Source organism: Cetorhinus maximus, unplaced genomic scaffold (assembly GCF_964194155.1).
Source record: "Cetorhinus maximus unplaced genomic scaffold, sCetMax3.hap1.1 HAP1_SCAFFOLD_3197, whole genome shotgun sequence".
Classification (NCBI taxonomy): Eukaryota; Metazoa; Chordata; class Chondrichthyes; order Lamniformes; family Cetorhinidae; genus Cetorhinus; species Cetorhinus maximus.
Genome location: NW_027599119.1, coordinates 14,942 through 31,240, shown reverse-complemented (window position 1 = coordinate 31,240; position 16,299 = coordinate 14,942). Strand labels below are relative to the sequence as shown.

The window sequence follows — 16,299 nt, the reverse complement described above, 5'->3', positions numbered from 1 at the left end:
TCTGTTCCCCCTGAATATCTTAACTAATCACCTCTTAAACCTTCTTAATTCCAGGGAACACACCCCCTAGTTTGTGTTTAATCTCCTCATAATTTAACTCTCGGAGTGCAGGCATCTTTCTGCTAAAACGACACTGTGCTGCTTGCTGATCAGCGGAGGCTGGATCTGCTCCTGGTAACTCCGGGTGTGGTCCACCCGGGGCTTTGGAGAGCGGAAGCGAGGCTTCTCCCCGCCCCTCGTATTCCCGTCCTTGTGAAAGGCGAGTGGAGCGTTGGCCGTTCCGATTGTTATCGGTACCTGCTCGTGTCATTTTAATCATCTGTTGGCCTGGGCTCCCCACGCCCCTCAACCCCCTTCCCAATCTCCCTGGGCCTCCGCCCCTCTGAGCTTCCCACCGTTTCCCAAGCCCCCGTTCGATCCTTTTATCGGGCCCGATGTGGTTGACTTCGCACTCGCCCAGGGTGAAATCGTTTGCCACCCTTCGGCCCGTTCGCTTTATCTTATCCGTTTCTCCGAGCGATTTTGTGCTTCCCTCCCCACCCCTTAGGATGCGGCCTGTCTCTGTGTCGGTGGCAAACGTGGATTGGTGTCTTTCTATCCCCAACATCCAAGTAGTTTGTGAGCACGGTGAATCATTCAGGCCCCGACGCACACCCTGGCGGGACACCCTGATTCACATTCTGCCGATGGGAGTATCCGTCCATTGTCCCGACTCTCCGTCTCCAGTCTCTCAGCCAGCCTTCAGACTAGACCAATAATTCCCTTCAATTTCACGGGTTTCAACTTGAGCGAACAGTCTGTCGTGTGGCACTTCAACAAATGTCTTCTGGAAGTCCATGTAAACAACCTCATAGACATTTTCCCCGCCCACGGCTTTAGATATCTTGTCTAAATCAAATTACTCAGCCCCTCCTCTTCCTCTTGCCCCCACCCCACCCCCCCCCCAAAAAAAAACCCGCCACCTATCTCTTGATCAGCTGGAGATCTGTAAAGCGTTCACTCACCCTTACCTTTTGTTCCGGACTCCCGTCATTTCCCAACAACAGACATTAGGCCAATGTGTCCCTTCGTTTCCTGGTTTTCCCCTCGCGTCGCTCTTAAACGGCCGAGTGCCGCGCTGTCGGAGCCCCAGGCTGCCGCTGCCTGCTCGAGTCCATGGTCACGACCCCATGGCAATATACCGAATGAGAGCAGTATGAGGGGCGGCGGGTGGGATACGCTGGGTTCCCCCCCCCCGCCAGTATCGGCCCCTAGGTCAACATGGCAAAAGCAGCTTCTCCGGCTTGCCCCACTGAAAAACGGCTTCGCCGCCGCTCCGGCCGGCATTTCGGCACCCGGCGTCCGTGCGAGGTGCTGTCGAAACGCCGTGTTTTTGTTTTTTGGTAACGCGCGGCTCCCTCTCCGCGAGGCTTTTGGTCACCTGTCTCAGCCGTTGCCGGAAAGCGGGGCTCGCTGGTTTAAATATACATCTGCCCGGCTGTCGCGGCAGCGTCGGGATGGGCGGTGGCAGGGTGGGGTTTAACACCACGCTCGAGCCTCTCGCTGGGCGAGCACGCGTCTGGACGGGAGTCCTGGGGAGGAGGGTGGCGGAACCGTGCCGGAGTTAGCCGATGTGACTTTGCCCGCTCAGTCGCCGTTGCCGCCCGTGCGCCCTAACGGTGGCCTCTTGTTTTTTCCAGATCGCACAGAGGGAGAGAATGACAGGCAGCAGCCCGGTATCCCCGGCCTCCTCGCCCGCCTCGAGCGCGGGCGGCTCCCCGGCTCACCTCGGATCGCTGGCCAACGACTCGCTGGACGGACCCGCCGCCTTCGCCGCCTCGCCCAAACTCCAGCCCCGGGAGGCGCTGGCCTGCGGCCTCTGGGTCCCCGACCTCGGCCCCTGCAACCAGAACGCCAAGGGGCAGCCCTGGGACAAGACGCACGCCGAGATCGCCGAGCAGGCAAAGCATGTGAGTAGGCCCCGGGGGCGCCGCTGTCCCCTGCCCCGGGCAGCCGGGAAACTCGCAGCCCAGGCTTCAGTCCCGGCCTGCACTGGCCTCGTGTCTCCCTCCGCCCACACCCCGCCCTTTCTACCTCCCTTTACGCCCCCCCCGCTCCCACCATCACCACCTCATCACCCTGAACCCCCTTCTATTTCGTTCTCTCTCTCCCACCTCTTCTGTTTCGTTCTCTCTCTCTTCTCCGCCCCCCCCCCCCCCCCTTTCGGTTTCATTCTCTCTCGCTCTCTTCTCCCCCCTTCTGTCTCGTGTTCTCTCGCTCTCCTCCCCCACTTCTGTTTCGTTCTCTCTCCCCTCCCCCCTTCTGTCTCGTTCTCTCTCGCTCTCCTCTCCCCCCTTCTGTCTCGTGTTCTCTCGCTCTCCTCCCCCCCCCTTCTGTCTCGTTCTCTCTCGCTCTCCTCTCCCCCCCCTTCTGTCTCGTTCTCTCTCGCTCTCCTCCCCCCCCTTCTGTCTCGTGTTCTCTTGCTCTCCTCCCCCCCACTTCTGTTTCGTTCTCTCTCTCCTCCCCCCTTCTGTCTCGTTCTCTCTCGCTCTCTCCCTCCCCGCTTCTGTTTCGTTCTCTCTCTCCCCCCCCTTCTGTTTCGTTCTCTCTCTCTCCCCCCCCTTCTGTTTCGTTCTCTCTCTCCCCCCACCTCTGTTTCGTTCTCTCTCTTCCCCTCCCTTCTGTTTCGTTCTCTCTTCCCCCCCCTTCTGTTTCGTTCTCTCTCTTCCCCCCCTTCTGTTTCGTTCTCTCTCTTCCCCCCCCTTCTGTTTCGTTCTCTCTCTCCCCCCCCTTCTGTTTCGTTCTCTCTCTTCCCCCCCCCTTCTGTTTCGTTCTCTCTCCCCCCCCCTTCTGTTTCGTTCTCTCTCTCTCCCCCCCCCCTTCTGTCTCGTTCCCTCTCGCTCTCCTCCCCCCCTTCTGTCTCGTTCCCTCTCGCTCTCCTCCCCCCCTTCTGTCTCGTTCCCTCTCGCTCTCCTCCCCCCCTTCTGTCTCGTTCCCTCTCGCTCTCCTCCCCCCCTTCTGTCTCGTTCCCTCTCGCTCTCCTCCCCCCCTTCTGTCTCGTTCCCTCTCGCTCTCCTCCCCCCCTTCTGTCTCGTTCCCTCTCGCTCTCCTCCCCCCCTTCTGTCTCGTTCCCTCTCGCTCTCCTCCCCCCCTTCTGTCTCGTTCCCTCTCGCTCTCCTCCCCCCCTTCTGTCTCGTTCCCTCTCGCTCTCCTCCCCCCTTCTGTCTCGTTCCCTCTCGCTCCTCCCCACCTTCTGTCTCGTTCCCTCTCGCTCTCCTCCCCCCCTTCTGTCTCGTTCTCTCTCGCTCCTCCCCACCTTCTGTCTCGTTTTCTCTCGCTCTCCCCCCCCCATCTGTCTCGTTCTCTCTCGCTCTCCTCCCCTCCTTCTGTCTCGTTCTCTCTCTCCCCCCCTTCTGTCTCGTTCTCTCTCTCCCCCCCCTTCTGTCTCGTTCTCTCTCTCCCCCCCTTCTGTCTCGTTCTCTCTCCCCCCTTCTGTCTCGTTCTCTCTCTCTCCCCCCCCCTTCTGTCTCGTTCTCTCTCTCCTCCCCCCCTTCTGTCTCGTTCTCTCTCTCCCCCCCTTCTGTCTCGTTCTCTCTCTCCCCCCCTTCTGTCTCGTTCTCTCTCTCCCCCCCCCTTCTGTCTCGTTCTCTCTCTCCGCCCCCTTTTGTCTCGTTCTCTCTCTCCCCCCTTCTGTCTCGTTCTCTCTCTCCCCCCTTCTGTTTCGTTCTCTCTCTCCCCCCTTCTGTCTCGTTCTCTCTCTCCCCCCACTTCTGTCTCGTTCTCTCTCTCCCCACTTCTGTCTCGTTCTCTCTCTCCCCCCCTTCTGTCTCGTTCTCTCTCTCCCCCACCTTCTGTCTCGTTCTCTCTCTCCATCCCCCTTCTGTTTCGTTCTCTCTCTCCACCCCCCTTCTCTCTCGCTCTCCTCCCCCCTTCTGTCTCGTTCTCTCTCGCTCTCCTCCCCCACCTTCTGTCTCGTTCTCTCTCGCTCTCCTCCCACCCCTTTCAGTCTCGTTCTCCCTCTCTATTCCCCCCTCCCCCTCCTTGCTAGTGCACTCGCTCTCCCCTTCCGTTCCTGCCACGCTCCCTCTCTCCTTCCCGGCCCTCTCTAATTCTCCTTGTAGTCGGACACGTGTGACACTTGGGATGCGCTCTGATGAAACCTGTTTTCCACCTTGTCACTCTCTTTCTTTCTAATTTCTCTCTCTCTCTCTCTCTCCGCCCGCATCCAGGAAGCCAAGATTGAGCACCGGATCGCTGAGCTCCGGAGGGAGGGGCTGTGGTCCCTGAAGAGGCTGAATCGTGTGCAGGAACCCACCCGGCCCAAGACGCACTGGGACTATCTGTGCGAGGAGATGCAGTGGCTGTCGGCCGACTTCGCCCAGGAGCGGCGCTGGAAGCGTGGCGTGGCGAGGAAGGTGAGGCCCGCCAGAGGCGAGTAGCCTGCATGCAGGATGAGGAGGGGGGCGGGGGGGTGCCCCTTACTGCAGCAGCATCTCTTCTCCAGCGTGTCCTGCGAGGTCTGTCTGAGGACGAGTGCCGTGAGCACACGCGCTCCCTTCTTCGGATTGCCGGTGTGATTGTCACGTCCCTGATACGGGCTTGTTACGTAGGCGGGGGCCATTCGGCCCCTCCAGCCTGCTCTCCCATTCGATAAGATCAAGGCTGATCTGATTGTGGCCTCAACTCTCCTCTCCTGTCTGTCCCACCACCCCACATAACCCTCGACTCCCTTCTGGATCCAAAACCTGCCTCACTCGGCCTTGAGTATGTTCAACGTCCGGCCTCCACTGCTCTCTGGGGAGGGGGAGAGAATCCCACAGACTGACCACCCTCTGAGAGAAGAAATTCCTCCTCATCTCCGTCTTCAACGGGAGACCCCTCATTCTGAAACTGTGTCTCCCCCCCCCTCGCTCTAGACTCTTCCCCCCACCCCCCCCCCACCACCACGAGGGGGAAACATCCTCTCAGCATCCCCCCCCGTCGAGCTCCCCCCTCAGAATCTTATCTGTCTCGATAAGATCGCCTCTCATTCTTCTAAACTCCAATCGGTACAGGCCCAACCTGCTCAACCTCTCCTCACAAGACAAACCCCCTTCGTCCCAGGAATCGGCCGAGTGAACCTTCTCTGAACGGCCTCCAGTGGGGGTAAATCCCTCCTTAAGTAAGGAGACCAAAACTGTCCACAGTGCACCAGGTGTGGTCTCACCAACACCCTGTGCAGTTGGAGCAAGACTTTTATACTTCATCGCCCTCGCAGTGAAGACCAAATGTTAAACAGGGTGGCGAGCGCTGCTGACCTTGGGGCTGGTGGGGTTGGGGGTGCGTAGGTGCAGCCCTAACGCAGCCGATCCCCACGCCCTGGGTGACGCTGAACCGGACGCTCCCCTCCAGCCCTGGACACTGCCTCTCCGCTGCTCACCCTGTTGACTCGTTCGCTTTCTTCCCCGCATTCCTTCCCCTCGCTCCGCACATAGGTCGCCAGGACTGTGCTGAGGTTCCACGAGGAGCAGCGCCAGAAGGAGGAGAGGGCCAAGCGGGAGGAACAGGCCAAGCTCCGACGCATCGCCTCCACCATCGCCAAGGAGGTCAAGCAGTTCTGGACCAACGTGGAGAAGGTAAGAAGAGGGGGCGGAGGTGTGGGGGCCGGTGGGGTTGGGGTGGGGTGTGCGCATTGGGTCACTGACCAGGACTCGCCACTTAAACCGATGTCGGCACGCTTCCTTGGCAGGGTGGCAGTGGTCAATGCGGCATCGTCAATGGGCATGTCGCCCAGAGGCCCAGGCTGATACTCGGGGGGCGGGTAGAGGAGGGGGAGGACAGGGGCTGGTCTCCCACCATGACAACCAGTGGAATTTAAATTCAATTAACAAAACAAAAACCTGGAGGAAGGAGATGGTCTCTTTAATGGTGGTGGTGAAGCTATCGTCAATGGTCGTTTAAAAAAAACCCATCTGGTTCACCGGTGTCCTTTATTCAGGGAAGGAAGCCTGCTGCCCTCACCCGGTCTGGCCTACACGTGACTCCAGACCCACAGCAGTCGGTCGCCTCTCTTGACTGCCCCGCTGAAGTGGCCCCGGGCGCTCGCTCGGTTCGAGTGGCAATTAGGGATGGGCAGCAAGCGTTGTCCTCGCCAGTAACCCCAAGTCCCGTGAAAGAATATAAAGGGCTGGTGGTGTGGGCCCTCGTGAGTCAGGGGGACCAAAGATCTGGACTGGATAATATTTTTGGGGAGGTTTTTGTTTTTGTTTAAGGTGAGAGTTGTTATCGCTGCTGAATCTCCCCAGTTGAACTGACTATTGTCCGCATCAAACACTCCCAGGACAGGTACAGCACGGGGTTAGATACAGAGTAAAGCTCCCTGTACACTGTCCCCATCAAACACTCCCAGGACAGGTACAGCACGGGGTTAGATACAGAGTAAAGCTCCCTCTACACTGTCCCCATCAAACACTGAAAGGACAGTTACAGCACGGGGTTAGGTATAGAGTAAATCTCCCTCTACACCGTCCCCATCAAACACTCCCAGGACAGGTACAGCACAGTTAGTAAATGTTTAAATGTGTCAACAACAGCCCTTAAACAGGTCACTGCCTTTCTGCCATAGGCAGGGATTTGGTAGCTGGGGCTGAAAGAAATTTCTCCTTTGCAACCCATGGCTGGCTGGATCAGTGCCAGCTGTGTTACTTCATTGGAGGGACAAAGTTTTCACCAGCGCCTGTGCCAGCATGTATGCACGCGATGGGTGTGAGCTTGAATGCAGCAGATACACTGTCTCCAAACCCACGACCGCTACCATCTCGAGGGACAAGGGCAGCAGACACATGGGGAACACCACCACCTGGAAGTTCCCCTCTGAGCCCCTCACCATCCCGACTTGGGAATATATCGGCCGTTCCTTCACTGTCGCTGGGTCCAAATCCTGGAACTCCTTCCCTAACAGCGCTGTGGGTGTACCTACATGACACGGGGACTGCAGCGGCTCAAGAAGGCAGCTCACCCACCACCTTCTCAAGGGGCAATTAGGGATGGGCCTCACGAATAATGATTGCAGCCCGTGATTGAGTAACAAATGAAAAGGCCACCGCCTAAAGCCCATTGCCGTAGGCATGGTGTGGGGGTGCATGCACGCACACTCACTCACTCACGTACACTCTCTCTCTCTCTCACTCTCTCTCTCACACTCTCTCTCTCTCACACTCTCTCTCTCTCTCTCACACTCTCTCTCTCTCTCTCACACTCTCTCTCTCTCTCACACTCTCTCTCTCTCTCACACTCTCTCTCTCACGAGCCGGGTGGGGGGTGGGGGGGTTCGCTCTGCCAGGAGCTGGCATGAAGCCGCTGGGTCAGATGGCCTCCCCCCTGTTGAGCAGGTTGGTAATGAGGCAGGCGTTTCGCAGTCAGATGCATGAATTCAGGCGAGAGCTCCCCAAGCTGCGGTGGATCATTACCCAGGGCTCTGCATTGCCACCGGGCTACCATCCTGCCACCTTCAATGGACGGCGGGCAATAAATGTACATGCCAGCGGTTTTCTAACCCCCCCCCCACACACACACACACAAATTAATGTTTTAAAAAGTCACGACAGGAGCTGACGATTTGGGGAGGCCGGAAGTCGGGAGGTTGAACGGGAGCGGCGTCGGGATAGTCGAGCCCAGAGCCTGTGAAGGTTGACGAGCCGAGGCAGGGTTTGGAGGTGGGGGCGCTGTCGGGGAGGTTGGAACTGGGCCCGACGTGGCGATGGAAGGGCAGAGACCCTCGCCAGAAGGGGCGGGATGATGAACCTGTACCCGGGAGGCCGCCGAGCGGTGGGCAGTGAGGCACGGCCTCCTGAGCGTTGAAGGTCCTATTTCGATGATTGAAGGAGTTGGTGAAAACAATGCTCTTCGGCGGCGGGGGGGAAATGTGGAGCAGTTTTGCTGCTGGGCGGGGGTGTCAACTGGAACTTGGGAAAACCTGAGGTGAATGAGCTTCCTTGCGGCAGTGGTGAAGACGGCGTACAGATTTGCCAGGGACTATGTGGTCAGGAACGGGCTCAAGGGGCTGAATGGCCTCCTGTCCCCAAATTGAGTGCTCGGTGGGGGGTGAATTGGGGAACTGGATAGCCCTTGGGCCATTCGGCCCCTCAAGCCTGCTGCGCCACCTGAGAAGGTCATGGCTGATCTGTTTGTCTTTCGAGTTCCACATTCCCATCCCCACACCCGCCTCTCTCTCTCTCTCTCTCTCTCTCTCTCTCTCTCTCTCTCTCTCTCTCTCTCTCCCCCCCCCCCTGCTCCCGTTCAACCTCCTGACTTCCGGCCTCCCCAAATCGTCAGCTCCTGTCGTGACTTTTTAAAACATTATGATGAATCTTTATAAAACATTGCCCTGGTATCCATTGGAGTATTGTGTCCAGTTCTGGGCTCTGCACTCTAGGAAGGATGTGAAGGAATTGGAGAGAGAGAGAGTGCGGGAAAGATTCACGAGAATGGTTCCAGGGATGAGGAACTTCAGTTCCCGGGGTAGATTGGAGTAGTTAGGACTCTTCTCCCCAGAGAAGAGAAGGTCGAGAGGAGATTTGATCGAGGGGTTCTGGGGCAGAGTGGATCGGGAGAAACTGTTCCCATTGGGGGAAGAATGGAGAAGCAGAGGGACACGGATTGAAGGCGATGGGTAAAAGGAGCGACGGAGACAGGAGGAGAAACTTCTTCACGCAGCGAGGGGTTAGGATCTGGAACGCACTGCCTGAGAGTGTGGGGGAGGGAGGGTCAATCGAGGGGTTAGGATCTGGAACACGCTGCCTGAGAGTGTGGGGGAGGGAGGGTCAATCGAGGGGTTAGGGTCTGGAACGCGCTGCTTGAGAGTGTGGGGGAGGGAGGGTCAATCGAGGGGTTAGGGTCTGGAACGCGCTGCTTGAGAGTGTGGGGGAGGGAGGGTCAATCGAGGGGTTAGGATCTGGAACGCGCTGCCTGAGAGTGTGGGGGAGGGAGGGTCAATCGAGGGGTTAGGGTCTGGAACGCGCTGCTTGAGAGTGTGGGGGAGGGAGGGTCAATCGAGGGGTTAGGATCTGGAACGCGCTGCCTGAGAGTGTGGGGGAGGGAGGGTCAATCGAGGGGTTAGGATCTGGAACACGCTGCCTGAGAGTGTGGGGGAGGGAGGGTCAATCGAGGGGTTAGGGTCCGGTACGCGCTGCCTGAGAATGTGGGGGAGGGAGGGTCAATCGAGGGGTTAGGATCTGGATCGTGCTGCCTGAGAGTGTGGGGGAGGGAGGGTCACTCGAGGGGTTAGGGTCTGGAATGCGCTGCATGAGAGTGTGGGGGAGGGAGGGTCAATCGAGGGGTTTGGATCCGGAACGCGCTGCCTGAGAGTGTGAGGGAGGGAGGGTCAATCGAGGGGTTCGAGAGGGAATGGGATTTTTATCGGGAAAGAAAGGATGCGCAGGGTTAACGTGGGGAAGGCTGGGGGAACAGCGGGGTGTGGGGGGTGGGGAATGGCACTGGGTGAATGGTTGATTTGGAGAGCCGGCACAGACCCGACGGGCAGAGTGGCCTCCCGTGCTGCGAGCGTGGTCACTCTCCTCTCCGGAGGTCCGGCTCCTGGTTGTTTTTTTTTTTGTTCAACGCGGTTGGTTTGTTTGTGGGTGCAGGTGGTGCAGTTCAAACAGCAGTCCCGCCTGGAGGAGAAACGCAAGAAGGCCCTGGACCTGCAGCTGGATTTCATCGTGGGCCAGACGGAGAAGTACTCGGACCTGCTCAGCCAGAGCCTCAACGAGTCGCTGCCGGCCAGCAAGCCTGGGTCGTCCCAGCTGGGGTCCTCCCTGGCTGGCTCAGCAGCCTCCACCCCTCCCGTCTCCGGCTCCGCCACCGAGGACGAAGGTGGGTGATCGGAGCGCGTTTCCCTGCTGCTGTGGGCTTGGGCTTGGCGGGGTGGGGGTGATGGGGGGCAGTGGAAGGCTCCCTAACTCACTGTCTCCATGTGATCCTAAAGCTGAGGAGCAGCAGTAGGCCATTCGGCCCCTCGAGCCTGCTTCCCCATTCAGCAAGATCGCGGCTGATCTGATTGTGGCCTCAACTCCACTTTCCTGCCGATTGTGCCCTCCCCCTCCACCCCCGTAACCTCTCGACCCCCCCCTGTCTCACTCATCCTTGAGTATATTCGGCCTCCACTGCTCTCTGAGGGGGGGGGGAGGGAATCCCACAGACTGACCACCCTCTGAGAGAAGAAATTCCTCCTCATCTCCATCTTCAACGGAAGACCCCTCATTCTGAAACTGTGCCCCCTCTCCCCCTCGTTCTAGATTCCACCCCCACGAGGGGGAAACATCCTCTCAGCATCCCCCCCTGTCGAGCCCCTCCCCTCAGAATCTTATCTGTCTCGATAAGATCGCCTCTCGTTCTTCTAAACTCCAATGGGTACAGGGCCCAACCTGCTCAACCTCTCCTCACAAGACAAACCCCCTTCGTCCCAGGAATCGGCCGAGTGAACCTTCTCTGAACGGCCTCCAGTACGAGTCTGTCCCTCCTTAAGTAAGGAGACTAAAACTGTCCCCAGTGCTCCAGGTGTGGTCTCCCAAACGCCCTGTACAGTCGGAGCGAGACATCCCGACCCTCATCCTCCATCCCCCTCGCAGTAAAGACCAACATTCCCCAATCACTTGCTGCATCTGCACACCAACCTTTCCTGATTCATGTACCAGGACGCCCAGATCCCTCCGCACCTCAGAGTTCAGCAGCCCCTCTCTCCATTTAAACGATATTCTGCATTTCTATTCTCCCTGCCAGAGTGAACAACCACCTTTTTTTCACATGTTATTCTCCATCTGCCGAATGTTTTGCCCACTCGATTTATTTCACTGGCCAGACTTTGTCAGCCCCTCGCAACTTGCTTTCCTGCCGATCTTTTTATTTTGTGTGTGTGTATGTGTGTGTCGTCAACAAAACGGGGCTGCAGTGCAATCGGCCCCTGCGCCGCAGTCCTGAGTGTAGATTGTAAATATCTTGAGGCCTCGGCGCTGACCCCTGGCACTCTCCGCCGACCTGCCGATGGTCCACAGGTCCTGACCCCTCTTGTTTCTGCCCCCCTGCAGACTTCGAGCCGCACGAGGAAGAGGACGACGAGGAGACGATAGAGGTGGAGGAGAAGCAGGCGGGCAACGACGCCGAGACCCGGCGCAGGGAGATCGAGCTGCTGCGGCGGGAGAGCGAGCTGCCCCTGGACGAGGTGCTGCGCTCGCTGCCCGCCGGCCTGGCGCAGGAGGGGGCGAGCGCCGGGAGCAGCGACAGCGAGTCCTCCGAGGAGCTGCAGCCCAGGCCCGGCAGGGCTCTGCAGGTGGGTGGCCGCATCGCCCCGGGTAACGCGGCGAGGTCGAGACGGCAGCTCGGACCTGACCGGATTGGCCAGTGTCAGACACCAGCCCTCCATTTGGGGTCCGTTTGCACAGTCGGAAGGTTGTTGCCGGTGGCCCAGGTTTGGGGGGTGGGTGGTGCGCACAGTCGGAGGGTTGTTGTTGGGGGTGGGTGGTGTGCACAGTCGGAGGGTTGTTGCCGGTGGCCCAGGTTGGGGGGGGGTGGGTGGTGCGCACAGTCGGAGGGTTGTTGCCGGTGGCCCAGGTTGCGGGGTGGGGGTGGCGCGCACAGTCGGAGGGTTGTTGCCGGTGGCCCAGGTTGCGGGGTGGGGGTGGGTGGGTGGTGCGCATAGTCGGAGGGGAGCCTTTGTCACTGCTGGTTCTTTAAATTTGGCCCAAGCGAAAGATCGTCTGTCTCTTTTTTGGCCCCCTCCGATCTCCTCAGAACGCACACCCACTGCTGAAGAGGAGCCGAGACCAGCGGGAGGAGCCGGAGGATGAGGAGTTCACAGCCGATGAGGACGAAGGTAGGCGTTGGCTTGAGTGCAGAGTGTCAGCGGCGGGTTGGTTAATTCCTTGCATCGTCACCCCCCTTGCCTCCGGCGATTGTCCCTGCGACTGTGGGGCCTGGGGGACCTTGTGTTGTGCACGTTGTGTTGCGCACCCACCAGCCCAGGCCCCATGCGGCCGCATGTCTTGGACAGTCGCCTAAGGAAGCATGGAGCCGACCTGGCTGTGTTGCTCTGGCAGAAATTGGTGTCGGACAGTCAGCATTGCTGGGACCTGAATCGACCCTCCTGCCACTCAAATTTGTCGGAGCCCAGCCACACTGAGGCAAAGTCTGCTCCTTGGGTGCCAGGAACTGAGGCTAGCAACGGTTTGCCATCTAATATGTAACCTGAGGCAGGAACCTAATTGAGGGGGGAGGGGGTGCGGTTTCTATAGAGACCAACAGATACCCAGGAGTGAGTTACAGACTGGAATCTAATCGAGGGGTTCGGGGTGGTTTATATATAGAATAACAGATACCCGGGAGTGAGTTACAGACTGGAATCTAATTGAGGGGTTCGGGGTGGTTTATATATAGAATAACAGATACCCGGGAGTGAGTTACAGACTGGAATCTAATCGAGGGGTTCGGGGTGGTTTATATATAGAATAACAGATACCCGGGAGTGAGTTACAGACTGGAATCTAATCGAGGGGTTCGGGGTGGTTTATATATAGAATAACAGATACCCGGGAGTGAGTTACAGACTGGAATCTAATCGAGGGGTTCGGGGTGGTTTATATACAGAATAACAGATACCCGGGAGTGAGTTACAGACTGGAATCTAATCGAGGGGTTCGGGGTGGTTTATATACAGAATAACAGATACCCGGGAGTGAGTTACAGACTGGAATCTAATCGAGGGGTTCGGGGGGTTTATATATAGAAGAACAGATACCTGGGAGTGAGTTACAGACTGGAATCTAATCGAGGGGTTCTGGGTAGTTTATATATAGAATAACAGATACCCGGGAGTGAGTTACAGACTGGAATCTAATCGAGGGGTTCGGGGTGGTTTATATATAGAATAACAGATACCCGGGAGTGAGTTACAGACTGGAATCTAATCGAGGGGTTCGGGGTGGTTTATATATAGAATAACAGATACCCGGGAGTGAGTTACAGACTGGAATCTAATCGAGGGGTTCGGGGTGGTTTATATATAGAATAACAGATACCCGGGAGTGAGTTACAGACTGGAATCTAATCGAGGGGTTCAGGGTGGTTTATATATAGAATAACAGATACCCGGGAGTGAGTTACAGACTGGAATCTAATCGAGGGGTTCGGGGTGGCGGGTCATTGTTTGAGTGAAGCTCCTCTCAGTTATTCTGTAACTGGCTGTTTGTTTGTGTGCAGCTGAGGATGAGGAGGAGACGATTGATGCGGAGGAGGCGTTGGAGGGAGAGGTGGATCACAAAGCTGAGCTGGATGACCTTGCGAAAGAAAGTAAGGGACCAAGCCAACGCGCTAACCCCCCCCACCGTGGGTTTTATTTTGACACCCCCTTTCCCTGTGAGTTTCTGCTTTTGTTAATCAACCCCTGTTTCCTTCTCTCTCTCTCTCTCTCTCTCTCTCTCTCTCTCTCTCTGCACAGGTGAGTTGCCCGTGGAGGCCTTGCTGAAGAAGTACAGCGCGGCTTTCTCCGATTCCTTTGAGACGCCAGAGTCCGACTCCGATGACAGTTCCGACACGGAAGAGGAGGAGGAGGACGAGGAGGAAGATGACGAGACCACCACAGAGGAAGAGGAGGATGAAGAAAGCAGCAGTTCAACAGGTTAGAAAATCTCTGCTCTCTCGCCATAGCCCTGTATCAATCCCAAACTAATCCCACTGCCCCGTTCTCTCCCCATAGCCCTGTATCAATCCCAAACTAATCCCACTGTCTCGCTCTCTCCCCATAGCCCTGTATCAATCCCCAACCTAATCCCACTGCCCCGCTCTCTCCCCATAGCCCTGTATCAATCCCCAAACTAATCCCACTGTCTCGCTCTCTCCCCATAGCCCTGTATCAATCCCCAACCTAATCCCACTGCCCCGCTCTCACCCCATAGCCCTGTATCAATCCCCAAACTAATCCCACTGCCCCACTCTCTCCCCATAGCCCTGTATCAATCCCAAACTAATCCCACTGCCCCGCTCTCTCCCCATAGCCCTGTATCAATCCCAAACTAATCCCACTGCCCCGCTCTCTCCCCATAGCCCTGTATCAATCCCCAAACTAACCCCACTGCCCCGCTCTCTCCCCATAACCCTGTATCAATCCCAAACTAATCCCACTGCCCCGCTCACTCCCCATAGCCCTGTATCAATCCCCAAACTAACCCCACTGCCCCGCTCTCTCCCCATAACCCTGTATCAATCCCCAAACTAACCACACTGCCCCACTCTCTCCCCATAGCCCTGTATCAATCCCCAAACTAACCCCACTGCCCCGCTCTCTCCCCATAGCCCTGTATCAATCCCCAAACTAATCCCACTGCCCCGCTCTCTCCCCATAGCCCTGTATCATTCCCCAAACTAATCCCACTGCCCCGCTCTCTCCCCATAGCCCTGTATCAATCCCCAAACTAATCCCACTGCCCCGCTTTCTCCCCATAGCCCTGTATCAATCCCAAACTAATCCCACATACCCACTCTCTCCCCATAGCCCTGTATCAATCCCAAACTAATCCCACTGCCCCGCTTTCTCCCCATAGCCCAGTATCAATCCCCAAACTAATGCAGCAGAGTCTGGTACTGTAGTCTGGAGCTTTGTTCGTCTGCATTCGGTCCACTGATTAACTTTTGCTCCTCCTCCCTCAGACTCTGAAAACTCAACTGCAACAGACGAGGATGAAGACGAGGAGGAAGATGATGAGGAAGACGAGGAGGAGGACGAAGGGGAGGACAACACTGATGAGGACATCGGGGTGGAGTACTTGATCCAGGGCGAGCCTGATGACGTGGAGCTGAACCGAGAACTGGCCCAGGCCGATGTTAAGGGGCCCAAGAAGGAGATCACTGACATTGCAGCAGCAGCTGAGAGCCTCCAGCCCAAGGGCTACACGTTGGCCACCACCCAGGTACCCGAGTGCACGCAAGAGGCAGCCAGGCCGCGCGTCAATCCTGGAGGTGCTGCCTACTGCAGCAAGTCAGCCAGGCAGACCCCGACGAGAGTGAGGAGGAGGAGGGTGGGCCGGGGGTTGCTGTCAAGAGAGATACGTGACCCAAGCTTTTCGTCTTGTCTACGTTGGGATGAATGCAGCCAAATTTCCATGGATCAAAACTATGAATAATGCAGGAGGAAAGGCTGCCAATTGGTTCGCACGTCGACTCATGGGAGCTCAAACCTGGACTAGACTTGTCAACCAGCAGCACCTTTTTCCTCTTGTGTTATTCATGATGGTGATCGTTGAAAATTTGGCACTCTAGCGTTTGTCCTGTTCAGTGCGTGATGAAACTCTTCGCCTCTATGTCTCCTTTTTTCAGCACTGTTCCACGTTCTGTGCTACTTAAGTGACTTGTCGTTGGGAGAGGTGAGGAGGGGAGAGCTGGGACAGGCGGAGAGGCCCGGAGGACTGGGGGAGAGGCCACGAGGGAGCGGTGGGACGTATGGTGAGGTAGCTGAGGAGTTGTGCGGGGAGGAGATGGCGCAGGGGAGAAGGGATAGGAGCGGGAAAGCCGAAAGGGAGCGATGGGAAGGAATGAAGGTTGGGGGTGGTGGTGGCAGCCGTGGCCACGTGGCTCCGGTCGCACAGTGAGTCACGGCAGGGAGCGAGGGAAGGCTGCGGGTGCACGGTGTGGGCTGGTGGGCAAGTTCCTTGAGCTCGTGGTTGGAGCATGGTGGCGGTGACGTGCAACGTCGGAGGGGGTTTGTGGCGAAGTGCCCCTGCCATGGCATGTCAGCAGGAATGCTGGCGAGAGTCTCGTTGCAGCGAGCCTTGGGTGAGGTGTAGGCCAAATCCGCCAGTCACGGATTGCAGGTTCCCCTTCCTAAAGGATTTTGGCGAATCAGCTCGGTTTTTGCCGCAATCCAGCGATTCCACAGCCATCTTTACGGAGAGCTTTTTGTTCCGACTGTGTTTCACGAACTGACTATAAATTGCCCTGGCGTCATGATTGGACTTGTTTCCCAATCATTGGCCCAGGCCTCTGGATTGCTGACCCACCCTGCTGCTGTCCCTGCCATGGGAAGAGTTGAATGACGTTGCGTCACTCCTCCTTGGCGACCCCTTTGGGATGACTCCCTCACTGAAGGATGCAACCTATCCCTATTCACTTATAATTTCCCATAAACTCGATTTGCTTGCTACTTAACCTTGCTGGGGCATTGACAGGCTAAGGGGCCGACTTGTGGCTGGCCACCTGCATGCTCCAGGCAACGTTGGCCCAGATGTGCATGGCGTTCAGCCGTTAACTTGCAAATCCTTTGGACGTCGCAGCACCGCTGAGACGGCTGTGTTTAGT

General features: G+C 57.4%; 1 protein-coding gene across 1 annotated transcript in view; it reads left to right on the top strand.

Annotated features, from left to right (window-relative positions):
* Window positions 1–1,682: 1,682 nt before the first annotated feature.
* The window catches only part of LOC144677863 (helicase SRCAP-like), a gene marked incomplete at its 3' end in the record, with an annotated part of 28,230 nt that continues 13,613 nt past the window's right edge, over window positions 1,683–16,299 (top strand). Inside the window, exons 1-9 of the mRNA XM_078537864.1 lie at window positions 1,683–1,949; window positions 4,209–4,394; window positions 5,454–5,594; window positions 9,603–9,831; window positions 11,043–11,284; window positions 11,746–11,827; window positions 13,210–13,299; window positions 13,448–13,627; window positions 14,656–14,915. Coding sequence (XP_078393990.1) covers window positions 1,698–1,949; window positions 4,209–4,394; window positions 5,454–5,594; window positions 9,603–9,831; window positions 11,043–11,284; window positions 11,746–11,827; window positions 13,210–13,299; window positions 13,448–13,627; window positions 14,656–14,915 — 1,662 coding nt within the window. The remainder of the gene's footprint in view (window positions 1,950–4,208; window positions 4,395–5,453; window positions 5,595–9,602; window positions 9,832–11,042; window positions 11,285–11,745; window positions 11,828–13,209; window positions 13,300–13,447; window positions 13,628–14,655; window positions 14,916–16,299) is intronic.